The sequence below is a fragment of the Meles meles genome, chromosome 18, assembly GCF_922984935.1.
Source record: "Meles meles chromosome 18, mMelMel3.1 paternal haplotype, whole genome shotgun sequence".
NCBI lineage: Eukaryota > Metazoa > Chordata > Mammalia > Carnivora > Mustelidae > Meles > Meles meles.
The window spans coordinates 17,037,581-17,062,065 of record NC_060083.1 but is presented as its reverse complement, the minus strand read 5'-3'; the positions used below and the strand labels follow the sequence as shown (position 1 = coordinate 17,062,065).

The 24,485-nt window shown below is 52.2% G+C and overlaps 3 protein-coding genes across 6 annotated transcripts; 2 read left to right on the top strand and 1 right to left on the bottom strand.

Moving 5' to 3' along the window:
* Positions 1-603: 603 nt before the first annotated feature.
* On the top strand, positions 604-16,016 carry P2RX5 (purinergic receptor P2X 5). Of its 4 annotated transcripts, XM_045986429.1 has the most exons (13): positions 607-1,087; positions 4,586-4,736; positions 5,363-5,434; positions 5,721-5,796; positions 5,883-5,979; positions 6,252-6,332; positions 6,671-6,809; positions 7,396-7,532; positions 7,994-8,087; positions 8,221-8,286; positions 10,766-10,848; positions 11,709-11,858; positions 12,603-16,016. In XM_045986429.1, exons 1-13 carry the CDS (start codon positions 951-953, stop codon positions 12,670-12,672), a joined length of 1,353 nt encoding a protein of 450 aa, XP_045842385.1. In that variant the 5' UTR covers positions 607-950; the 3' UTR covers positions 12,673-16,016. The 4 variants fall into 4 exon arrangements, with proteins under 4 accessions (XP_045842387.1, XP_045842386.1, XP_045842385.1 ...); XM_045986431.1 differs by lacking the exon at positions 6,252-6,332 and having other exon boundaries at positions 604-1,087; XM_045986430.1 differs by lacking the exon at positions 5,363-5,434 and having other exon boundaries at positions 606-1,087.
* Positions 16,017-18,393: 2,377 nt separating this feature from the next.
* On the bottom strand, positions 18,394-19,276 carry EMC6 (ER membrane protein complex subunit 6). Its single transcript, XM_045986347.1, has 2 exons — positions 19,124-19,276; positions 18,394-18,952 (listed from the first exon to the last, which is right to left on the bottom strand). The coding sequence occupies exon 2, from the start codon at positions 18,914-18,916 to the stop codon at positions 18,584-18,586; it is 333 nt and encodes a 110-aa protein (XP_045842303.1). The 5' UTR covers positions 18,917-18,952; positions 19,124-19,276; the 3' UTR covers positions 18,394-18,583.
* A 92-nt stretch (positions 19,277-19,368) lies between these two features.
* Positions 19,369-24,217, top strand: TAX1BP3 (Tax1 binding protein 3). Its single transcript, XM_045986346.1, has 4 exons — positions 19,369-19,553; positions 22,509-22,628; positions 22,982-23,059; positions 23,380-24,217. Exons 1-4 carry the CDS (start codon positions 19,515-19,517, stop codon positions 23,515-23,517), a joined length of 375 nt encoding a protein of 124 aa, XP_045842302.1. The 5' UTR covers positions 19,369-19,514; the 3' UTR covers positions 23,518-24,217.
* Positions 24,218-24,485: the final 268 nt, after the last annotated feature.

The following is a 24,485-nucleotide window of genomic DNA, read 5'->3' as shown; positions in this document are numbered from 1 at the left end:
CCCTCTTAATTTCACCTGTTGTGAGGAGGGTGTAGTTTTAGCACCCTAGACTAGGCCCATCTCTTGCTCTGGGAACGTTTCAGACAGTTGGTTTGAACTCTCTCCGAGCATGCTTTGTGATTCTGCCTGCATCTTGGCACCCCCAGCCCATCTGTCTGTCCTAGGTACCCTATGGAGTTCTTCATGCTGTGGGTGCTGGGACCTGCTTGGCAACTGACTCCCTGGGAGCGTCTGCTTTTAAGTAACAGCTGCTGCTCCCGTAGCAACACCCACTTAATCACAGAGGACACAGGAGCCATGGGTCAGGCAAGTCTTCAGACTCCCTCAGCCTGTGTGGTGAGAATCAGGGTCCGAGCAGAGAGCAGGAAAAATCAAACCCAGGGTGCCTGCCTGCAAATGCTCTTTATCCCCCTTCACTTCCCGCGCCGTAGGTCCCTCTTCCCCTGGCCTCAGTTTCCCCATCTATTCAATCTCTCCAACACCCACCCCAGGATTGTTTTGGGAGGAGAAAAAGTGGGGTTGCTGGAGAAGCAGTCCCTCCTACTCTCCTCTCCTCGCCCCTGCTCCCCCAGCGCCCGGTTTCTGCTTTCCGGCTGGGGGGCCTCACCGGCGGCCCTGCGCCTCAAGAATGCCCTCGTAGGGGTGTGTCATCGTCACGAGGAGGAAGAGGGAGAGGCGGCGGCAAGGTCGCCACCCTCCACCCCCGGCCCCCGGTCCCCAGCGGCGTCTTCCGCAGCGTTGCCAGTAGCGGCCCGCGCCCCCGCGTGCTCCCAGCCCTGCCCAGCCGCCCGCCCCGCGCACCCGCCCCGGCGACCCTGCCGCTTGGAGCCGCGCCCCCGGGAGCCGCAGTGCCCAGCCGCCCGGGGCCGGCGCGGAGCAGGCGGCGAGAGGCGGCTCCCATGCGGCACCCGAGTGGCGGCGCGGGCGGCGGGCGCAGGTGACAAGGCGCCATGGGGCAGGCGGGCTGCAAGGGGCTGTCCCAGTCGCTGTTCGACTACAAGACGGAGAAGTATGTCATCGCCAAGAACAAGAAGGTGGGCCTGCTCTACCGGCTGCTGCAGGTCTCCATCTTGACCTACCTGGTGGTGTGAGTTCTCCGGGGGCTTTCAGGGAGGCTCTGGGCCCGGGAACTGGATGCGCGGTCCCTGTGCTTGGGAAGGGGCTCTTGGTTGTAAGAGGGGCAGGTCTCGAAGAGGGAGGCCACTATTTGCCCCACCGGCTCTGGAGGTGATGAGATGCGGTCAGGGACTTCAGCATTCCTTCATTTATGAGGCTCTCTGTGGGCTGCTCCTTCTGGCTGGAACTCTGGGTGTTGGGGGAGGGGGGCAAAGATGCAGGGGGCTGCGCTCCAGCTGTTGCCCTGAGAGTCTCCCTGGTGCTTTGGCCTGGTGCAGGCCCGGGTCACCGGGTGGGTTATTTATAGTCACCGAGCTCATGTGCCAAGCTCCTGGCTGGGGCAACTCAGCAGCCTGGCATGTCCCGGCACTAGCTTCTGTCAACTCACCCCACCCTTGGCTGGCCTTTCTCGTGTCAGGTTAAGGGTCCTGCCCAGAGGCCCTCTACCCCCCAACCGGCTGGACGGGCTGTCTCCCCTTTCCCCCTCTGACCATGAGGGGAGGGGGCATGGGAGATGCTCAGTCAGGCACTGTTCTGAGCCCTCCCCCAGATGGGAGGGAACAGGTGGAGGGAGGAAATGACAACTCTTTTACTGCCTTAGTGAATGCGGTTGAGTCCCTCCTATTTCCTGACTGGGGGAGGAGCAAATGGTGCCCTGAGAGGGCCACCCTGACCTCACAAGGAGGCCAAGTGCCCATGGAGCTTCCTCCCTAAGGCACCTGAATGTCTCCCACCTGAGGGCCTTTGTACATGCCGGTCCACAGCCAGGCACACCTTTACTCCTCTACTTGGCTAAAGCCCACTTGTCCTTCAGACCCAGGTTCTTGAATCACTCCCCTGATATATTCCATAGGGATCGTTTGCTTGTCTGACTCCCATCCAGTTTGGGGATGCCATGAAGGCAGGCATAGCCTGGCATCATCTAACCACTTAGAAAGTAGGGGTGAAATGAATGAATGAATGCATGCTGTTCCGTGGGCATTTGCTGAATGTTTCTGTCCAGGCTGGGTCCAGTGTGTCCCTACTAAAATGGCTGGTTGGCTCGTTGTCACAGCCCTTTCAGGTTTCCCGGGGGACAGGAGAGTCTAGGGCCTAGGATGTAGCAGGTCTGCCCCAGAGATGAAGAGGGTGAGCACATCCTGGTTGGCACCAAAGAACCCTTACTGGCACTCTGAGAGGTGCAGGACAAACCCCGTGCCCCCACTTGCCCCTCCTGTATGACCTCAGGCAGGCTGTTTCCTGCCCTTCCCTGGCCTCCGTTTTCCCAACTTTTTCTAAAGGATTAACCTGGACAATCTCTAACCTTAACAGTAAACGTCAACACTAGGTTGGTTAGATCCCATTTTGAGTTCTTCCATGGCCCGGCCCTCACTGTGCTAAGCAATTTATATGTGCCATCTCATTAACAAAAAAAAATTTTTTTTTTTATTTTGACATTTTAGACTTACAGAAAAGTTATAGGAGTAGTACAAACTTTTAAAAAAAATCCTTCACCTAGATTCCCCAGATGTTAACATTTTACTACATTTGTGTTGTCCTTTCCCCTTTTTTTCTCCACATACACATGTTGTGTGTGTATATATGCAGTTTTTTCTGTTGAAGAGTAAGTTGCAGGGGTGTCCATGTGGCTCAGCTGGTCGAGCGTCCGGCTCCTGATTTGGACTCTGGTCATGGTCAGCGGGTGTAAGATGGGATCATCGGGGAATCTGCTTCTCTCTCTCTCTCTGCCCACACTTGCATGCTCTCTCTCTAATAAATAAGTGAATAAATAACTCTTTTTTAAAAAAGAGTAAGTTGTAGACATTATGCCCCTTTACTACTAAAGACTTCAGTGTATATTTCTTTTCTTTTTTTTTTTTTTTAAGATTTTGTTTGTTTATTTGACACATAGGCAGAGAGGCAGGCAGATAGAGGAGGGGAAGCAGGCTCCCTGCTGGGCTCAATCCCAGGACCCTGAGATCATGACCAGAGCTGAGGCAGAGGCTTAACCCCCTGAGCCACCCAGGCGCCCCTTGAGTGCGTATTTCTTTTTTTTTCTTTTTTTTTTGAGTGCGTATTTCTTAAAACCAAGGAATTCTCTTACTTAACCAAGTACACCTATGAAAATTAGATCATTAACCCTGAAACAATATTTTCTAATCTATGGATCTCTTGTAAACTGCTCTTATAATTATCTGTAATAGCAAAAAAAAAAAAAATCTGAAAGCTTGCCTTGCATCCGTTCATTTTGTCTTTTAGTCTCCTTTAATCTGGAATTACACCTGAGACTGTCTTGTATTTCATGACATTGATGTTTTTTGAAAAGTAGAGGATTTTTATTTTATTACAACTTTTTAGTTGAAGTAAAATTCACCTAACATGTAATTCATGATTTTAACTATTTAAAATTATACGATTCAGTGGTTTTTAGTACATTCGCAATGTTGTACAACTGTCAACCACTGTCTTATTTCAGAACATTTCCAACACCCCAAAAAGGAACCCACATCTATTAGCAGTCAGTCGGAATTTCCCCTTACCCCCAGCCCTTGGCAACCACCAATGTACTTTCTGTCTCTATAGATTTACCTCTTCTGGACATTTTATATAAATCAAATCATATGACATGTGGTCTTTTCTTGGTCTGGCTTGTTCACTTAACATAGTGTTTTCCATGTTTATCCATGTGACATCAGTACTTCATTCCGTTTATAGCTAGAAAATACCCACATTTTGTTTGGATTGTTTCTACTTTTGACTCTCATGAATAACATTATGAAGGACATTCATGTGCAAATTTTGGTGTGGATATATGTTTTCAGTTCTCTTGGATATATATTTTTGTCAGTAAGTTGCTGGGTCAACTACCAAGCTGTTTTCCACAGCAGCTGCACCAGCTATCAGTGAGTCCCAATTTCTCTGCATCCTCACCAACTCTTGTTATTTTCCTTTTTTTTTTTTTTAATTACAGCTATCTTATTTGGTGTAAAGTAGTATCTCATTGTGGTTCTGATTTTCATTTTCTTGATGACTAACGATGTTGAACATCTTATCATGGGCTTATTGGCTGTCTCTATATCTTCTTTGAAGAAACGTCTACTCAAATCCTTGGCCCATTTTTAAATTGGGTTGTTTGTCTTTTTCATGGCTGAGTTGTAAGAGTTCTTTATATATTCTGGTTACTAGATCTTGACTCTATGATTTGCAAATATTTTCTCCCATTCTGTGCGTTACCTTTTCACTTTCTTGATAGTGTCCTTTGATGTACAAAAGTTTTTAATTTGGATGAAGTTCCACTTATCTATTTTTTCCTTTATTGTGTGTGTTTTGGTTGTCAAAGAATGTAGGATTTGTACTCTCAGAACCAGGTTTAAGGCAGCAGTGGAAATGTGACCCCTGCCCAGGAGCTGGTGGGAAAGGTGAAGCCCCTGTGGAAAATTCTGAGGACAGCAATGAGGCTGATGCCCACCTGTCGACCCTTTCCCTACAGTTGGGTATTCCTGGTGAAGAAGGGTTACCAAGACACTGACACCTCCCTGCAGAGCAGCATTGTCACCAAAGTCAAGGGCGTGACCTTCACCAACACATCTGAGCTTGGAGAGCGGCTTTGGGATGTTGCTGACTACGTCATCCCACCCCAGGTCTGAGTCCCATGCAGCACTGTGGCCTGGACTAGCAGGACCTGGCTCGGGGTGGGTCACATAGGAAGCTATCTAGGGACTCCCTTGGCCCAGGATAGTTGCCAGGGTTTGGACAGCGACCCTGCCCAGCTACTTCCCCCCAATGCTGACCCCTGTCCTCCCTGACTGTGTCTATGGGACCACTCCCTTCCCAATAAACCCTGAGCCTGTAGAAACCAAATGGGGCCCCAAGAACGCTCAGGTCAGTGTGAGTCAGGTGGCTTGGCAACAGAGAACCACTTTCTTGTATTAGCCACTGACTGCCCTTGCGAATGGCTCCCTGGCCTTTTCCCAATCGACCTGGGCCACCCTGCCTGGGCCTCTTTTCCCAGATCTGGGCTTGGATCCCAGGGACTGAGCTCAGAATAGTAATTCATGGAGGTGGCATTTTGGGATTGTGGGCCTGAAAGGGACCTATTCAAGGATGTCTACTCAGAGACTTCAAAGTCATTGGGCAAAATCTGCTGATTTTGTGGCCCCATTGTCCTCAACACCTATGCAGACACCCAACCCCTGCCAGGAAGCCTAGGAACGAGGGTCCCCAAGAGAGAAGGAGGATGTCCCTCAACTCCTCTTTGGTTCCTCAGGGAGAGAACGTCTTCTTCGTAGTCACCAACTTGATCGTGACCCCCAACCAGCGGCAGGAAACCTGTGCTGAGGTTTGATAGGGTGCAGAAAGCTGGGGAGGGGATAGGAGAGCTTCCAGCAGTGGTTGGGGTCCACCCATCTCCTGAAGCAGGGGTTTCTATCTCCTCCAAGTGCCCCAGGGGATATGTGTGCCAGAGCATGTGCCTGCATTGCTTGGGGGAGAAGCAGGTTCTCAAAGGGTGTGTAGCCCCACTCAGGGGAGGAACTCCTGTCCTAATTCCTGGGGTGGGACCTGGTTCTGAACTGGGGTCCCTGCAGGGAAATCCCCCCCACCCATGTGTCCTTTCTTTCTGGCAGAGTGAAAGCATTCCAGATGCCTGGTGCTACATAGACAGTGACTGTCCTCCTGGGGAGCCTGTTGTGGCTGGAAATGGTGAGGCCTGGAATAGCTGGGGCTGGGAGCAAAGTGGGGAATGGAGCCAGGAGGCTTCGAGCATTGTCTCTGTCCCAATCCTGCAGGAGTGAAGACTGGACGCTGCCTGCGGGTGGGGAACATGCAAAGGGGCACCTGTGAGATCTTCGCCTGGTGCCCAGTGGAGACGAAGTCCAGGCCAGTGTGAGTGGCTCTAGCCTCGGGACCCTGAAGAGCATCTGGGCAGGGACTGGTTCTCAGCCTGGTGGTGGAGACACATCTACTCTGGATCCCCTTTCTGAGGACACCCGACAAAGCCCCAGGACCACCCCAACATGATCAAATTAATGGTCCTTGGCAAAGGTTCCAGGGGATCCAGGGGGCAGGCAGGCCTCAGCCCTGTCACAAGCCTGGGGGATGTACAGAGGGAACAGGGGCAGGGCTTCCTGGACAGGCTGTCCTGGCTTGGTTTTCAGGAAGCCACTCCTGGGCAAGGCTGAAGACTTCACCGTTTATATAAAGAACTTCATCCGTTTCCCCAAATTCAACTTCTCCAAGTACGTGGGACTTGGTTATTGGGGATCTGGGGCCTGCCTCCTTGTCACTGTACATGGGGCTGTGTGCGTGGTGTATGGGTGTATGTGACATCCATGTGTGGGTGAACCACTGGGTGATGCTGGAGCACCCCTTCCCCTTGTTGTGGGAATGGGCTTCTGTCCTTGAATGCAGCAGGTTTTTTGGGGGGGCCTCTGAGGGGGTAGTAGTCAGGACTTGAGGCTAAAGTCAGGGACTCAGCCTGGGCCAGGGAAAGGCCCAGTGATGCCTGGGTCAGGCTTTCTCTGGCCTGGGAATGGCCCGTTTCAGCCTCATGTCACTACATGTTCATGGCCTCCAGGACCAATGTGCTGGACACCAAAGACAGAGCCTTCCTGAAGTCCTGTCAGTTTGGCCCCAAGAACCCCTACTGCCCCATCTTCCGACTGGGGTCTGTGGTCAGCTGGACGGGGAGCAACTTCCAGGAGATAGCCCAGCAGGTAGGGGCTGTGCACCGAGGGAGCCGTGCCTGGGGGCCCGGGGGCCCAAGAGCTCTGGCTCTGGGCTCTGTCACGAAGAGGGAGACTCCTGGAGTGGGATGGACAAAGTCCCCTACCCAAGGGACTCATTGTCTTCAGAATTAGTGTGACACACAGCCTGTCAGAACTCAGGCACTCAATGGCAGGCACACTGAGCACCTGCTGTTTGGTTCTCAGTCCTTGGGGCATCCGTGGAAACTGAGCCAGAAGAAGCCCTACTGGCACATCCTGGCTCTTGTGTGAGGTGCCCATCCCATTGTGTGAGGTGCCCATCCCTACAACCCATTGCACGTGCTCGCTCATGGAAGCATGAAACAGGAGAGTTCTGCGGTTGGGCGCTCTAGGCAGTGTGCTTTTCTCAGCCACTCCAAAAGTGGGGCTAGGACCCTGGAACTTCCACCTTCTTCCTGGAAGGATGCTCCAGTGGGCCTGACCCTTGGCCTGAGTACTTTCCCGGTCTTGTCCAGCTCCCTGTGAGGAGCTGGTCTGTGTCTTCTGTCCACTCCCATAAAGTTCTGTGCACTGATTCTTGTCTGTTCTTTGCCAGGGTGGTGTGATAGGAATTCAGATTGAATGGGACTGTGATCTTGATAAAGCTCCTTCTGAGTGCAACCCTCGCTATTCTTTTAGCCGTCTGGACAACAAATTTTCAGAAAACTCAATCTCCGCTGGGTACAACTTCAGGTAAGTGGGGCAGAATTGTTGTCTTGTTACCCTGTTCACATTTTGTCCTCTTCTGGGTGTCAGCACTCTGACGCCCCTTACTGGGCATGGGTATTAGAGTGGGAAGTAGAGAGAGAAAGAGCTGAGGAGAGATGAGGGATGGCAGGCAGGCACATCACTGGGAGAGGAGAGAAGTTTCTGTCCCGCTGTGGGCTCACTGGGAAGCTGAGGCTTGACTTCTTAGCTGGGTCACCTTCCTCAGTACTTTGGTGGCCCTGGGTTGGCCCAGCATGTAATGGGAAAGCCCTTGCCTCTTAGAGAAGGTCTGTAAGGATTTCAAGTATCTGGATGAATCTTTACCACAGTTTTAGCACAAGGATCCATAACCTCCCCCATGGCTGCTAAGAGCAGGGGCGTGGGGGTGCTTATAAATCTCCAAAGCAGCCAAGTACGCATTGCCAAGCAGGGAAGGTCTCTGCTAGGTTTGCCAAATATTACCGAGATGGAGCTGGAGTGGAGTTCCGCACGCTGATGAAAGCCTATGGGATCCGCTTTGATGTAATGGTGAATGGCAAGGTGTGTGCGGTGATCTCCCATCCTGAGGCTGGGCAGGTCTGGGGTGGGGCATGCTGGAGTCCCAAGGGAGCCTACTGTCTCCCCTCCCCGCCCCCGCCCCATGTTCAGCCTGCTTTGTTTCTCTGTGCTCCAGGCAGGGAAGTTCAGCATCATCCCCACGATCATCAACATTGGCTCTGGGGTGGCGCTCATGGGTGCTGTGAGTACTCCCCCTCTTCACCTGAACCCTCTGAGCACTGGTGGGGGAGAGGGAAGCTGCTCAAGAGGTGCCGTGCTGATGCTTCAGAAGAATGAGAGCAGGCAATGTAGGTGGGATGCAGGTCAGGCTTTCTGGGACCCGACACCTGCCAGCAGCCCCCAGGTGGCAGTGACTGCCGGAGTTTCTACTTCCAGAGCCAGAGAAGCACCTGCCTGTGGCTCGAGCTCAGGGCGGGGCTGGGTGCCTCTGGGATCCTGGGTCAGTCCCTGAACTTCCGAAGCCTCATCTCCACTGCTGCTAAAAAGAGGCAGGACCCAGCTATATACAGGGCTTCTCAGCTGTGGCCCTGTTGACATTTTGGGCCAGATAATTCTTTTTTGTGGAGGGCCCTCTGTGCACTGGAGGATGGTTAACAACATTGCACTAGATACTCTACTCGCTAGATGCCAGCAGTGCTTTCTTCCCCCAGTTGGGACAACCAAAAACGTCTCCAGAAATTGCTTGTCTCTTGGGGAGCAAAATCCACTCCCGTTAAACATCACAGGGCTGAAAGAGGAGCAGCAGGGAAGTCAGGCTGTAGTCCTTCCTCAGATCCGTTCCTTCAGCTAGGCCCAGAGCGGCTCACAGGAGAGGAAGCAGTGGCTGGGGAGTAGGCAAAGGTTTCCTCCGAATCTCTTGTCATGCCTCCATGTTCTTCTGGAAGTTTTTTAAAAAGACATGGGAGCTGTCCCTGAGTGGCTCATGCCCATCCCAGCAAGCTCCTTGCCCGCGTTTCTGGTAGCCTCGTCCCGTCTGCCCTCTCTGCCCTGTTAGAGGCTTCGGGCAGGACTGAGGATGGACTTTTTATTAAGACTGGGGAACTGTGTAACGGTATCAATGAGTAACAGGCTTCAACGAGGCCATTCTCCTGAGATGTGGTCGATGAGAGTGAGCCCCAAATGATTCCTCTTTACTGCAAAGAGCCACTGTTGGGGGTCTTGCATGTTTGCTTATGTGACATTCTTAAGCTGGGCCACTGTCAGTGATTACTTCCCTATGTTGTGGGTAAGTCAGAACACAAGGGCATGGGGTACGTACCTGTGAAATAAAGGTAACAGGGAAAGGGGGGCACCTGGGTGGCTCAGTGGGTTAAAGCCTTTGCCTTCAGCTCAGGTCATGATCCCAGGGTCCTGGGATAGAGCCCTGCATCAGGCTCTCTGCTCAGTGGGGAGCCTGCTTCCTTCCCTCTCTGCCTGCCTCTCTGCCTACTTGTGATCTCTGTGAAATAAATAAAATCTTAAAAAAAAAAAGGTAACAGGGAAAGGGGTATAGATGCCAGGTCAGGTGGAAGAGTGTTCTCTGTGGAACAAGTGATAATATTTTGGACATCTCGGTGGAGCAGGGTTGCGGGAGAGTCATGCAGTACCCAGAGTCAGAGGCCCGGGTTCACCTGTGAGCCCATCTCTCAGCCCCCAATCCCCCTCACCCTCTCCTCAGCCCTGCAGGACACACCCCTTCCCCTGGGGGCTGTTGGGGGAGTGGCCCTCTGTGGCACTTACACCATGCACTCTGCTCCGAGGCCCCTGTGAACAGTGTCGGTGGGTTCCAGCTGGATTAGTTCTGTCCTCTTCCATCTCTCCTTGACCACCCCTGTTGGCCTTGTTCTTCAGATTCCCTCTAACCCATCTCTCACAGTGAGAGATGGGTACCGAAGGGACCAACCTAAATTTCTAAAATGCCACAATTCTGACTGCTTCGAGCCCCTGTTCAAGGCTCTTCATTGTCATCCCCTAAGGGATTAGGATCAAAGTTTCGAAGGCATTGTAAGAAAATTTACCAGCTCTTCCCATCCCACCTCTCCAGAAGTATCTCTCACTTTTGCAACACAGGCCCTGTGGAATTTCCTTTGCTACCTGTGCAATGCCCTTCGTGGGTGGGCTTTTTTTTTTTTTCCCTTTTTTCTTTTTCTCTTTTCCTTCTTTCTTTCTTTTTTCTTTTTTTGCCTTGTATAAACTCCATTCAACCCTCAAGACTCAGCCCAGATAACCGTCCCCAGGCTGAGTCAAGTCCTGTCTTCTGCTTCCTTGCTCGGGTCCTTATCATAGGCTATGTCACTGTCTTCATTTACGTACTTGTTTCCTGCACCCAAGGGACAGTCCCCACAGGGTCTCATTGTCTTAATCCTCCTGCATTTCAGCGCAGCGCCAGTCTTGTGGAGAGGGCCCAACAGACGTTCACTGAAGACATGATTGAATGGGTCAGGGCAGTGCAGGGGGTGCTTGGCCTGATAGAGCAGGCCTTTGCTCTACCATGGACCGGCTTTGTGGCCTTTGACAAAGGTGCCTCTTGCTGAGCCCTGTTTCCTCATCTGTTAACTGGGGACAATGATGTCTCTTAGGGGTTGGTGCAAGGTCAGATGGGATGTACTATGTGTCATGTGTCAGGGCACTTTCTGGAAGTCTAGGATTCTGAGTCGGGAACCTCAACTCTTTTGCTGCAGGGAGCTTTCTTCTGTGACCTGGTACTTATCTACTTCATCAAGAAGAGCCATTTTTACCGAGACAAGAAGTACGAGGAAGTGAGGTCAGTGACGCTTCCTCCCCAGCAGTGTGAAGGGGCCCTTGTGGGGCCCCTTGATCAGCCTCCCCTTCCCCAGACTAGAGACTTTACAGTGGTTGGATGGTGGAATTTGGGGTGTGGAGGGAGGCAGGGCTGAACTGCTGGGAGGGAGCTCCCCTGGGGTGTGGAGGGGGGCAGGGCTGAACTGCTGGGAGGGAGCCCCCTGGAAGGGCCGCAGAAGGTGGGATGTTTTGAGAACACGCTTTCCAGAACCTGGTGCTGCCTGTGAGCAGCTGGCAGGAAACAAACAGGCCATGGGCAAGAGATCTGCCACTGTCTACCATGTGGTTTCAGACAAGTCCCAGCCTTTCTTGGGCCTCAGGTTCTCTCTCTGTGAGCCTTCTAGCACTTAAATTTTAGTATTCTTGGACATGGTTGTCCTGGTGGGCAGGGATTAAGGGAAGCTGGAGTGGTAAGGGAAGAAAAAGCTGGATTTCCTCTTTTGTACTGTGGAGGTCTATTTCCAGGCTCTTTGGGGCCCCGAGCTTGGTGGTGTGAATTCATGGCTGCAGAGCATAGTATAAGTGGGAAATTCTGATGTCTGTGGGAAGATTGGAAGGAGAAAGGGACTCTGGCCCAGCCATTCTGGAGGAATTGGGATCAAAAGGGGAATTGCAGATGGTGGGCTCCAGATAGGCACGTGGGCACCCCCTGTACCCCACCACAACATGTCATTCCCCAGACTGAACCAGCCCGAGTCAGGGTGAGCCCTTGGCCCTGACCCTGACAGAACCCTCTGCTGTGAGCTGCTGGAGGAAGAGGGGTGCCTCCCAACCCCTGCTGGGCTGTGCAGGCCAGGTTTAACTGGGTCCTGTCCCGCCCAGAATCCTACGGGTCCCCCCGGGGCTTGCAGAGTCCTCACAGCAGGGCGGGACCCCAGAGGCAGAGGAGGCCGAGCAGCCTGAGGTGCACCACGGAGGCGGCAGCCAGAAGGGGAATGGCTGCCCATGCCAGCAGCTCCTTGAGCCCGTCAGGTGAGGGGCTGCGGGGCAGAGGCCTCGAGAATGAGCCTTGCAGAGATGGCTGGGCCCTCTCCTCTGCTACCTGCTCCCAGGAGAGCCATCCATGCTGGCCTTTGTGGGGAGGTGGTGCTTTAGCTCCTCCGTTTTGCCCGTTATTTCCTCCATGCCCTTAAGTCCCCACAGAGCAGCTTGCTTGCTGTGCTCTCCCAGCATCAGGATCATAGCAGTACCACCGTCTACTCGGCTCACTCTGCCTGCCACTTCTCTGAGCTCTTCGTATGTATGAACTCGTTTCAGCAACTTAGTGAGGTGGACACCATAGTCCCTATTCTCCTAATGAGGAAATGGAAGTAAGAAAGGTTAAGTAACTTGCTCAAGTCACACAGCTGATAAATGGCAGAGCTGGGATTTGAACACGGCCAGTACATCTCTAGAATCCAGTTCTTCTCCATCAGATTTCTCTACCTTATCAAGCCCTCCATTCCCCTGCTCCTCATCAGATGCCTTCCTTGCCTGTCGCTGTGGGAGGCTCTGGGTGCCCCCCACGTACCAGCATGGTGGCTGCTGCTCATTGCCGGTACAGTTCCAGAGACACCGAGCATCTGTGCGTGTCTGGGCGGTGGCCAGGGACTCGCTCTGTCTGCTGGGCTGCCAGTGAGAGGCTGCTGTGGGTGGGGTCTGCCTTTAGGGTGGCCATCCCCATTCACAGAAGTCCCCAATTGTCCTCTGTGTGCCCCCTCACCCATTCACACACAGGTCTGGCCACCTGGGGAACGGAAAGGTCAATGTGGAGCAGCTACAGAACCTGCAGACAGCGGAGGCCTAGCCAGAGGTATCCGCTGAGAGCAGATTTGCTGAAGATGTTGGGGCCACGCCACCTGCAGCCCTGAACTAAAAATCGTCTTTGTGTCTGCATGGGACAGGTGCTTCTGGGCACTGCCATCTCTTCTGCTCTTTGGGATCTTGCTGTGGAGTTTCTGTTATGTGTGTTGGGTGTGTGGCGGGGGTGAGGCAGCCTCCTAGTGGCCAGGGTGGCTTAGATCTACAAAAGGAGGCCTGGAAGAAGCAAGTGGGGGAAGGTCAGGGGCCTGGGTGGTACTAGAGTTCTTTATTTTTCTGAAATGAAAAATGTTCATGCATTCATATGATACATATTATTTGCTATGGGCTGTGCCCTATCCAAGAGATGCTTAAATGAGATGCTGACCTGGCCCTCAGGGAGAGGAGCACACATGTAATTCCCTCCAGAGCCAGCAGACCTCACAGCCAGCCTCAGCCACCCTGGCCTTCCTCCAGCCTCTGGCTGAGACTTTCACAAATCCCTGTTGAGAATGGTGGCTCCTTGGAGAAAGACTCTGGCTAACATCCAAGGGGACATTTTGGCCTTGCCCTCAGGGAGAAAATTTCAAGGTGGCCAAGGAGGCAACCAGGAAAGGACTGGACGTGTGTAAGGAGGCAACTGGCCCTTGCGGGGAGAGGCAGCCTCTGAGGGCTTCCTGCTAAGGTGGGGAAGCAGAGGCAGGGAGGTCTCTGCTCTAGTCTACCAACCCAGTCTCTGGAAGTTTTGGGCATAGTGTCTCACCCAAACAGGAAAGCATCTGTCTGTCTCCTGCAGTTCTGTGCAGCTGGGTGTCCAGACCTAGCCTCCCTCCCTTTCTCCTCCAAGGCTGGGTCTGAAGGGGTAAGGAGACACAATAGGTGGAGCTCACTTGGCCTGGAAGCAACTGTTAATAGGGTGGCCCTAACCCCTCTCCCCAGCCTCTCCTTCCCCACCCTGCTCCATCCTGCCTCCACCCTGCAGACCCAAGCTGCTTCCCTTCTAGTGGCTGTAGAGCCTCACTACTTCAAGTGTGGCCTGTAGACCAGCAGCATCAGCCTCCCCTGGGAGGTTGTTGGAGATGGCAGTCGCTGGCCCCTCCCTTGTCCTCCATCAGAACCTGTGTTTCAGCAAGATTCCTAGGTGATTCGTGTGAACATTATTGGTCGAGAGCACTGGTTAAAGAGATATGCCAAGACTGGGTCCAAGGCAGGAAAAGGCTGGCTTTGACAAGTGCTGCCTATTTCTACGTCAGACTTACACACGTTGTACTTGGAGAGCAATAGGATCCCACCCCACCCCAGGAGAGTGGCAAGCTCCATGTATTTCAATTAAAATATTTTGACTAGATAATACTTACATGATTCAAAAACTAAAAGGTACAAAAGATTATAGAGAATGAAAAGCTTCCCTCCCACGAGGCAACCTGTGTTACCCACTCCAAGAGGCTCTCCTGTTTTGCAGAGAATCTACTCAGTGGTTCCTTGTGCCCTCACACAGGAAATGAACTTTGCTTGACGCTTGCAACATCGGGCCAAGTCTCCTCTGTCAGACAGGGACACGATGGAGGATACCTTAATCATCTGGGCTGGGGAGTCGGCCAGCTCATTTCTCCCTCTTCCATTGTCTGAGGAGTCCCTGTGTAAACCCCAGAGGGGAGACCCAGAACTCATCACTCACTGTTGTCTGATGGCTCAGGAGCAAAGGCCTATGGTGCTGCCTCTGGCCTGGCAAGCTCCCAGGGCTTTGTTTGCACACCTGGATGGACGCTAGGCAGTGTCCTCTTTGGAAGTGCTCTCTCTGGGCCTCCCTCGGGTCAGCAGGGTTTGGTTTTTTCCTGCACACAGAGGACAGAAGCATCCTTCCACTGGGGGCCTTTGGAGAAGGTCAGAGGGACCTGCAAGAAGGCAGTGCCCCTGGGGCAAAGAAGCATGGTCTTCTACAAGGAGCAAGCAGCTCCCTCGTTCTGGGCTGGTAACCTGTCAACAAGCCCGCTTGTCCTCTGAATCGAAAGTGAATAATCCGGGTGATCCACTATGGTGTTCACTTCCTAAGGCAAACCCTAGGATTTGATAATCTAGCATGTTACTTTTATGTTTGGGAGGAAGTAAAAAAGGCAGGCATCATGGCTGCTCAGGAGTTAGTCTGGTTTCTTTGAACCTGTTTTTAGAATTGCTTTGCAGCAGCCACATAACTTGGGGAAAGTTGTACTATTTGTCTTACACGGAAGGAAGTGGCCCCCTACAGTATTCATTCAATCAGTAAATATTTATTGGGTACCTGTTGACAGGTGTGGGACTAAACCTGAAAACAGAGTTGTGAGAAACACTAAAACCATCCCTGAGCAAGTGCTTACAGTCTGGGAGGAAGTGAGCCTTAATCAGTGGTCACGCCTATCACAAACTGAATTTTCAGTAAGGGATAGCCAGAGCTTTCCCCAAGGATCGTACATATAAGCTGAAATATGAAAGCAGTCTAACTAGGTGATGGGGAAGCATTCCAGATAAGGGAACCACACGTGTATAAACACCTCGACATGAAAAGGAGTAACTAAGGAACTGGATGGAGACAGTGTGACTGAATCTGGTTTTATGAAGCTATCTTTCCATTTTCTGACTTTAATTTTAAGGGTTGCCCCATTAAACTTCACTGTCACAGAGGACTTAGCTTCCAGTCCAGCCAAGCTTTCCAGGTGACCTCCCCTACACTTCATGGGCTGTGTGCTCAGAAAAGCCAGTGACCCCATTCCAGCTTCTGGATGGTGTTGCACACTGCGTTTCCTTGCTTTTGCACAGCAAGCCCCCCTTTTTGGTATAATCTTGGTACATGAGTGGGAAACTCATTAATCTTACAGAAACTGGCTTTGAAATGGGAAGTGAAGTGGGAACCTAAGCCCCATTGGGAAAGCCCCTTTCCTTCAGGGCACCAGTTGCCTATCAGGAAGATGAGCATGCCAGCCTCTCCAGAGCTCCCTTCCATGCTGACATTACAGGCTCACCTGAACCATCTATGCCTACCTTCAGGCCCTGGCCTAAAGCCATCAACCTGGTATTTTCCTAATGATTAATGTCCTGCCTTGGGAGTGCCATCCTGCTGGCCAATGGGATTTGTAAATTGGTTGCTACTATCAAGGGGACCAGCCATTAGAGTGTAATGTCCTCTACTCCTGATACAGGGGTCACCAGGACTGACCAGTTATGGCTGCCTTTTTGCCCCCACCACCCCATCAGTTCTTCCTTTCTCAGAGCTGTAAAGGGGAATGTGACTTCCTCCAGGAATCTGAGCAGCCCAGCTAAAGACTACAGTGTCCTGCAGAGTCCCTAGATCATCCCACTTGGAATGGTATCTTGCATGTCTGAAAAAGGGTTCTACTTGATTGTGAACCACCCTCCCCCACCCAAGTAATGCAACTTTCCTCAGAGAACTCTCCAGTGGACCCTAGAGTACTGTCTGTTCAAAAGGCGCACCTTTCCTCCGGCTGTTTGTTTTCCCATAGGCCAGTGCACAGAATTAAAGGAGGAAAGATGGCAACCATTGTCTGGGACCTGCCTGGTAAATGTATTCTGATATTTTTATTTGGTTATAAAACAATAAAAGGTTTTAACTTTAAATATATCTTGATTTTTCTTCCCTTTCATATCTTTTTGGTCACTCTGTGAAAATTTAAGGAGAAAGTGACACCAAGAGGCAGACACAGGAACAATCAATGAGCAACAGATTATGTTCCCTATTACTTGCAAAGAAATTCAAATGGAAGGAAGAAAACTCTTTCAATGAGCAAACATTAAAAGGCTAGGAAGGTACCATAAAACCGGTACTTTTTCATTCAATGAGTGTAATCTGAAAAAATTCTGAAAAGCATTTGGAATCAAGTTTTTAATCTTGTTTTAGGAGTTTATTAAATTCCTCAAAATGATATAAAGACATTCTCTGCAATATTTTTTTTATAATAGTGAACATGTCAAACAACTTTACTGTCTAGTGATAAATCGTTAAATCAGTTTATTCCACACTGCCCCCCGGCCCCACCGCCCTAACCTCCCAATCCAGTAGGACTGCCTCTTTACTCCACATCAGGAATGAACTTTCCCTTTCCACGCAGAGAAAAGCCGAGAGGACAGGGAGGTTGAGAAGGGTGCGTATGTGTCTCTTCAGTGGTGTTCTGAGATAGGGTTCAAAGGTCATTGGGTGAGGGAAGCAAAGCTGTGGCCTCATCTGTTTCTTTCCTTTGTGTGCAAGCATGTGGTCCAGAACCCCAAGGATTCATGAGGCCTGGGTCCCAGATCAATCTCTATTATTGGCCATGGGCCACATAACTGTCTATAAAAGGGGACTTGGATTCAAGTCCAGATCCTCTTCTGATCTGAAACTGATTCTTTTGAAAAAATCCAAACGTAATCACATCACTTCTGGCTAAAACTTCCAAAGCCTTCCTCCAATTGCTCTAAGGATCAAGGCCAAAATCTCCACTGTAGCCTTCCATGATCTGGTCCAAGTACTGGTCCTGGCCTCTTAACTCTCCAGATACAGGCCAAACTCCTTCCTGCCCAGTGGTCCTCACACATGTGCTTTCTTGTGAAAGTAGCCTCTTCTTCATACTTATTATTCAGCTTTGAGGTCTCAAATGTAATTTCCTCAAAGAAGACTTTTTTTTTTAAGATTTAAATATTTTGAGAGAGAGCGAGACAGACAGACAGACAGCATGAGCACATGTGCTAGGGAGGGGAGCAGGGAGAGGAGAGAAGCAGACTCCCTTCTCGAGCTCCTAGCCTGAATGTCCATCCACCGACCCCTGAGATCATGACCTGAGCCAAATCAAGAGTCAGACACTTAACCGAATGAGCCACCCAGGCACCCCTCAAAGACTTTATTGATCCCCACTCCCCAACCTGGGCTCAGTTTTGGGCTATGTTCTGTCTTCCCAGCTTACCATAATTTAAATATTTTGTGAAATTAGGTAACACTGGTCTTCCCAGTTAGACTACAAATTCCACAAGCAACATGTTCACTACTGTAACTGTAATGCAATATGGATTTCTCAAATGTCTGTACTTTATTCTAGGATACCCCCCTGACAAGAAGAGATCACGGGTTAGCATATAGACAGAGGCATTACACTACAGTCTAAACAAGCCCAAAGTTTAGCTTAAATGTCTTCTATTTAATCTCCATTAGACATATTCTAGAAAAGAGCTTGACCGTATTTAAAATGGAAATAACAGCTAATTGTAACTAGATGAAATAGAACTGTAATTCATAGCTGAAAGCAGCAGTTACTGAGAAGGACAGCTTGGATATGAAAAGGTACACTCAGCAAGGACAGCAAGAGCAATGAAAAGACCTGTATTTCAAACTTGGCTCTCTTTCTAGCTGTGCCTCTTATGGCAGAGGTATAGTTAACCTGAGCCTCAGATTCATCAATGAGGGATAATAATTATATCTACCCCATAGGATATTGCTAGAATTAAATGAGATAATGGGAGTAAAAGGTACAAGGCACAATGCTTGGCATATAGGAAACGCTTAATATTAATCGTTACTAGTTCTTGGGATGTTAACAGTAACTTCTCTTTCCTTGGGCCATAGTGGCCCTCTCTGGATGTCCTATGTGTAAATGCAAGGAAATTACAGAAGGCCAAGACCCAGCCCAACCTCTCTAGGAGTCAAAACTCAGCCTTCTGCACCCACGGCAGACATGGGGTATGAGTTAAGGGAGGAAAATACTCCACGGAGTGTCTCACGCTTCATTTAATCTGAAGAATATTACAGGCTCTTAGTCTTCAGATATAAATTATAACGTTACATACAGAACAAGCAGCGAATTCAACAACTTAAGAACTAAGTTTACACGGTGTTAATTTCTGGCGACAGTTCTCCCAATCTTTTTTTTTTTTTTTTTTTAAGTCATCCCTGCCCCCATTCAGTAGACGTGCACCATGCCATAGAGGAACGTCCAGAACAGGACGTAGGTGAAGAGGCCTCCGATGAGACCTCCTGTAAAGAGGGGTCTTCGTGATTTAAAGTATTTGTTCCACCTCCTTCCCGCTTTGAGAATTAAGAGCAGGGAGAGCAGGATGGAGGCAAGCAAGTAGAAGATGAAGCCGTAGAGGCCGGTGAGGCCGAGGATGCCGGCCGTGGCCCCCGACAGCGCTGACACTGAGGTCCGACAGTAATCCAGGACGGCGGCGTTGCCTCGCACAGCTGCCTCGCTGATGAACGGCGGCCCTTCCCGCTTGGCCACCACAGCGGCCATCGCATTCGCCGGGGCTCAGCCTGTTTTTTCACGGAGCTGCGGAGGAAACCAAGTTACAAGTGACCCCCGGAGCCTGGCGAGTTACGTTCACGGCGCCCCTCCCCCCGGGGCTGCCAAGACCTCACACAACTCCTGGGTCTCAGACCTTCAAAAGACCCAGAGAAGATTTGAGGGCTCGGGCCGGCCCACCCAGGCTCACCCAGTTACCTGCAACACGACGGCGGACACAGACACTTGGCGTTCCTTCAGACGGCCAACGGCAGAGAGTCGCTCAGCGCCATGTTGCGCTGGAGGTTGCTGGGAGGATCCACGCTGCGCATGCGCCAAAGCCTCGCTCCCGCCCCCTGACGCGTACGCCGCGGGAGCCCACCCCTCCCCCGCCTTTCTGCGCTCCCTCCCCTCCCCGCCTTTCTACGCACGCCCTGGGACTTCCGAAAGCCGAACAGCGCTCCGACCGGTGACTGGCTGGGGCTTTGTTAACTATTCATGAAGGGGCGGCCCGAATCGGGGTGCCTTTGTTAACAGGGGAGGGCGCGGCTGCTGGGATTTTCGCTGCGGGCTTCACTGAGTTGGGCTTGGTCTCCAGATTGGGGTCGAGATGTCCTACGTCCCGGGCCAGCCGGTCACCGCCGTGGTGGTGAGTGCGCTCGCGGGCTTCTCTTGGTCTTGGCTTGCCCCCACTTTCCAGAGAGGAAAACTGACACCCCAAACAGGTTGACAAAGCGTTGAACCCAGAGCTGTTGCAAACCTGCGGCCAGGGTTCCGGTCCCGGCTCTGTCCCAGCGGGACCGCGATCTTCCCCAGCCAGGCAACAGAAATGGCTGGGACCCAAGCGCCCCGGAACACCCTGAATCGCGATCAGATCCCGCGCACTACCGCCACCTCGTTGGACTCCATCCAGCCCGCAGGGGCGGGAAGGACTGAGGATGAAGTCCCCAGCTGTGGGAGTATCGGGAGAGCGCCCCCTTCCTGGCCCGAGTCCCCAGCTGGGTAGCTGCGGGGGGCGGGCGCCAGCCGCGACATCCGTGAGTCGAAGCCTCTGGAATGAGGAAATGCTTCCTCCCCTGCAGGAGACGCCGCCGCCGCCGCCGCCCAGAGGGAGATTTATGGGGTGGAGGTGGCCGGGGGCCTGACTAGCAGTCCCTTATCCCTCCCGTCGAGTCTTGCTTGCTCGGACCCCGTGCCGCCCGCTCCAGAGTGGAGGCGCGCGCAACTGGCTCGCTCCTGCTCCAAACTTTCCCTGCCTCCCCAGCCCCTGGGACAATGTCCAGGTTCCCCGCCTGGCACTGAGGAGACCAGACCCTTTGGGGGCTAGCTCGGGCCCCTGGCTCTCCCCACTGGCTTGTCTCGGGTGCCAAATGCTATTAGAAAAGGTAAGGGGAAGAAGAGACTGGGACACTAGTTTCAGACACCAGTGCCAAAGCTGAATGGGGCCGGGAGGCAAACTCCGAGGCGGAGGTGGGGAAACTGAGTTCTGGAAAAAGGTCTGTTCACGTTCAGCCCTAAAGGAAGCCCTCAGGAAGAACCCAGATCTCTCTGAGAAGAGATGCCTGCTGGGTAGGCACTGTCAGATGGAAGTCGCAGTCCTGAAGCCACGGGACAGACTGCAGTATCTCAGATGGGTGTGCAGGGTAGTCAGGCGGTGACAGGGTGTGAAGCCACTGATTAAAGTGTCCTGTGAGGTTGACCTTAGAGAACCAGCTCTAGCCTTAGTAAGAAACATTTCTGCACCTGCAGACAGCTGTCCTACACTTCACCCTGACTGCACCAACCTTGCTTTTCTAGATCCCTAGCTGACTCAAAGAGGGCCAGGTTTGCTTCTTAGATTGGGGGGTGGGGGGGGATGGGGCGTGGGAAAGGCAGTGTAGGGGAAGCACAAGGGGCAGTTACTTGCCTGATAATCACCTACTAAGTCTGGGAGAGGGCCTTGTCTTCCAGCCTAAGGGCCTGTACTCCCTTCTAATCTTGACGGTGGGGCAGAGGTGTGCAAAGGTGTGTGTTGGAGGTGGAGCAGGCCTGGAGGAGTTCACACTTGGGCACAAGGACCTAAGTCTAGTGGGCTTCCGGGGTCACACTTCCTGCTGCCCCTCTCTCCTGTCCTGGCAGGTCCTTTGGCCTTCCTCAGAACTCTAAGACCATGCCCTCCCAATTCTTGTTAACACTAGGAATATGTCTGAAAGTGGTGGGTGGGGTCTGGCCTCTCCCTCTGGTGTTTTGGATTGGGGATGGGGTAGGGGCGGCCTCCTCCCTAGTCCCTGCCTTATCCCCATGTGATAAAAGGTGATACCCACATTTTGAGAATGTTAATACCATTTGGCTTCTCTGAACTCTGGCTTCATAGGTCCACTTGCCTTCTAGACGCTTGCCTGGGTAGCTCCTGGCACTCCAAAATGCTTCTCCTTGTGTCCCCAGCTGAGAGTTGTGTTCAGCCAGCCCACTTGGCTGGGTGCTTCCCTTGACTCCTCTCTACCACAAGCAGTCCTCAAGTCTGTTGATCTCACTTTCCAAGTAGTCATGTACCATGTCCTCCACATCCCAAGGCTGGAAGATACCCATTTCCTCCTGAGTGCCCAACTGGTCGGTCGTTCTAGCATCACACCTGACCATGACCAACCTTATCCCTGGACTCCTGAGAGCCCTAGTAGGCCCAGAATCAAAGTTAGGTGTCCAAACTCTTGTCATTCCTTTCAAGGTCTGGTTGGTCCAGATCAAGTCACTTCAGGTTTTTTTTTTTCTTCCTGTTAAAACTCAACTTTTGGGGTAGGGTGATCTGGTCTAGCCCCTACACTCTGGTGATTGGAGGGCTCCTGCTGAGGGCTTTGAAAGGAGCCTAGCAGTTTGGGGACCACAGCCGCAGAGTATGGTGGGAGGGCTCTAGAACCTTTTTCTGCCTCCTACATGCACAAGAGCAGGGTCTGGGGTTACAGAGAAACCCCCTCCCTCTTGCGCGTGTACTCCACAGCCTTTCTAATTCGGCCTCAGCCTCACCTCACCTCCCAGTTCTAGTCCTGTAGGGTACACTCATCTTATGGACATGTATCCATAGCACCTTCCAGCCTCTGCTCTTGTCCCTTGGCCAGGACAGCACTTCCTCTTCTTTCTGTGCAAGTTTGAACCTCTCTGCTTTTCTGGAGCATCTTTAGTTTTGCCCTTGACAGGGTTGGCTCAGCAATGAGCTGCCTCAACAAGGAGTACCTGCAGGTTTTTTTCAGGGCCTGACCCCTTCTGCCCTGTGTGGTCCCTCCTCTGGGACACAGGCCCCCATCTACAGCAGCCACAGTCTCCTGGCTCTTGGACCAGGAGCTTGGAGTACATGTTAACTAAAGCTGGTGCCTGAGACTAACAGGAAGGTCACAGAGGCTAGGACAGAAGGTTACGTAGGTCGGTTGTTGTGGCTGAGTTCTGAGTCTCAACCTTACCCCGCCCCAGTCTCCCAGTGTGGTGACCAGCTGGAATTCTGCAGAGGGCCTTGGGCTCCACCCCCTTGGCATGGCTCTGAGCTGGGCCAGCAGCCTGAGGCTGCTGCTGGACATAGACCAGATTCATTGTCCACATACCCACCTGCCCCCACCCCGTTTTTTTCCTTTGTCAGCAAAGAGTTGAAATTCATAAGCTGCGTCAAGGTGAGAACTTAATACTGGGCTTCAGCATTGGAGGTGGAATTGACCAGGATCCCTCCCAGAATCCGTTCTCAGAGGACAAGACAGACAAGGTGAGGGGGACCAGGGTCCACTGGGGACAAAGGCCTGAGATGGTGGGTCTCTGCTTCCTGGGCCTTCATGGAAGGAGCAGAGCTCTGTCTTTCAAACGGTCCTAAGAAGGTTTAAGAAATGATAAGTAGGGATGCGGGTGGGAAATAGACCTCCCAGCCCAGGAGGAACAGGAAGGGGCCAGCAGTGGGGGCCAGAGCGTGGTGGGGCAGCCCTGTCTTGGCACAGCCTGTGCTGGGGGCAGACTTGGTGCTGAATCAGTTGGATGGCTGGGAGTTTGCCATGCTGGGCTTTGCTTTCGGATAATGGGCCAGTCCAATGACACTGGGGCTGGACCGGGGCTGCTTTTTTCCAGGGCATTTACGTCACACGAGTATCTGAAGGAGGCCCTGCTGAAATTGCTGGGCTGCAGATTGGAGACAAGATTATGCAGGTAACACATGTCCCAGAGGAGGAAACCAAGGCTTGGGCCAGAGGCTCTGCGGTGTCAGAAGCACTAGGGGTCAGGGGCTACCTTTGCCTCCTGGGGAACCTGGGAAGCTCACTGAAGCACTTCGGAGCACATGCTGGAGTTGCCCCAGAAGGGAGCGGTCTCTCTCCTCTGTGTGCCTCCATTGTGGCGCTTGGGATCCCCCAGCCCAGAGACATCAGCTTGGGAGACTCTTTGGGTGGGCCAGGACCCCAAAGCCCATCCTGCTTCCAGATCCCAGAGGGCAGAGAGCTGAGATAGACTGTCTTTTCTCCTTGGACCAGGTGAATGGCTGGGACATGACCATGGTCACGCACGACCAAGCACGGAAGCGGCTCACCAAGCGCTCGGAGGAGGTGGTGCGCCTGCTGGTGACACGGCAGTCGCTGCAGAAGGCAGTGCAGCAGTCCATGCTGTCCTAGCAGCCCACCGTGGTCCCGGACTCGGGCCTGCCTGCCTACAGTGACACATATCCACGCTCTGTCAGCACCTCATCCTGGCTTCTGCTAAGTACTGGCCCCTGGCTTGGAAGGGCCAGAGCTGGTCCCAGAGGCCTGTCCCTGGGACCTGACCCAGCCTTCCTTCCCCACCTCCCACCACTGGCCCCAGGTTCTGGGACCAGCTCTCATCCTCAGAATTATCAGTCTGTTGGCCTCCCCAGACCCTGGGGCTGTCTGGCCTTAGCAGTGCCCAGATGGGCAGGAGGCTGGGGAATGCTCAGTGGGGCCAGCCTTTCTCACACTGAGCCCTGGCTCCAGGGCTTGGCCTTGCCCCCATGTCTCAGCTCTGCAGTGACTATACCCCATGTTTTTTTCCTGCTTTCCCCAGCAGGGACTTGACACACGGCCAGAGACACTACAGAAGTTCGTCTGAACGGAAGCCAGGCAGGCTCACAGTTTACCCCATGGCCTCCCCAGGGTTCACCTGCTTACAAGATTTAGATGAAGTCCAAGGCTGACATTTCAGGGCAGTTCTCAGGATTGCCAGTTCCTTCTATACCTGTGGGTTTAACTTTATATTTTTTTAATCACAACTTTGATACAGAAGCATTTTTACCTTACTATTTGGAGATGCCAATTCTACTTTTGAATTTAGCTTACTAAATCACATATGGGAACAACAGCGTTGCTTTAGTTCCTGTGGAAATGGGGTAGTATGAAATTGCCCCATGTCTGACATCTTGGGCCCAAATAAACAGTGCTGGAATTTATAAGGGGTTTTTGCTGAGGCATGGGGTAGGGATGTCAAGGGGTGGATGGCAGCTACTCCAAGTAGTCCAGTACTCCAAGCTTCGATGGTAAGGCTGACCAGCCTGGCCCCCAACCACTTATGAGATGAAGCCCAGCTGATGCCATGCCTGCCTATTGCTGTGCGGCCAGGGCCACATCTA

What these genes read in the sequence shown, in the direction of transcription:
- P2RX5 (XM_045986429.1), top strand. Translation starts at nt 951, where the DNA reads ATGGGGCAGGCGGGCTGCAAGGGGCTGTCCCAGTCGCTGTTCGACTAC. An exon ending in CCCAAATTCAACTTCTCCAA is followed by an intron (nt 6,333 to 6,670) that starts GTACGTGGGACT and finishes CATGGCCTCCAG; the next exon opens with GACCAATGTGCTGGACACCA. An exon ending in CAGCTCCTTGAGCCCGTCAG is followed by an intron (nt 11,859 to 12,602) that starts GTGAGGGGCTGC and finishes ATTCACACACAG; the next exon opens with GTCTGGCCACCTGGGGAACG.
- TAX1BP3 (XM_045986346.1), top strand. Translation starts at nt 19,515, where the DNA reads ATGTCCTACGTCCCGGGCCAGCCGGTCACCGCCGTGGTG. An exon ending in CAGAGGACAAGACAGACAAG is followed by an intron (nt 22,629 to 22,981) that starts GTGAGGGGGACC and finishes GCTTTTTTCCAG; the next exon opens with GGCATTTACGTCACACGAGT. An exon ending in TTGGAGACAAGATTATGCAG is followed by an intron (nt 23,060 to 23,379) that starts GTAACACATGTC and finishes TCCTTGGACCAG; the next exon opens with GTGAATGGCTGGGACATGAC.
- EMC6 (XM_045986347.1), bottom strand. Translation starts at nt 18,916, where the DNA reads ATGGCCGCTGTGGTGGCCAAGCGGGAAGGGCCGCCGTTCATCAGCGAG.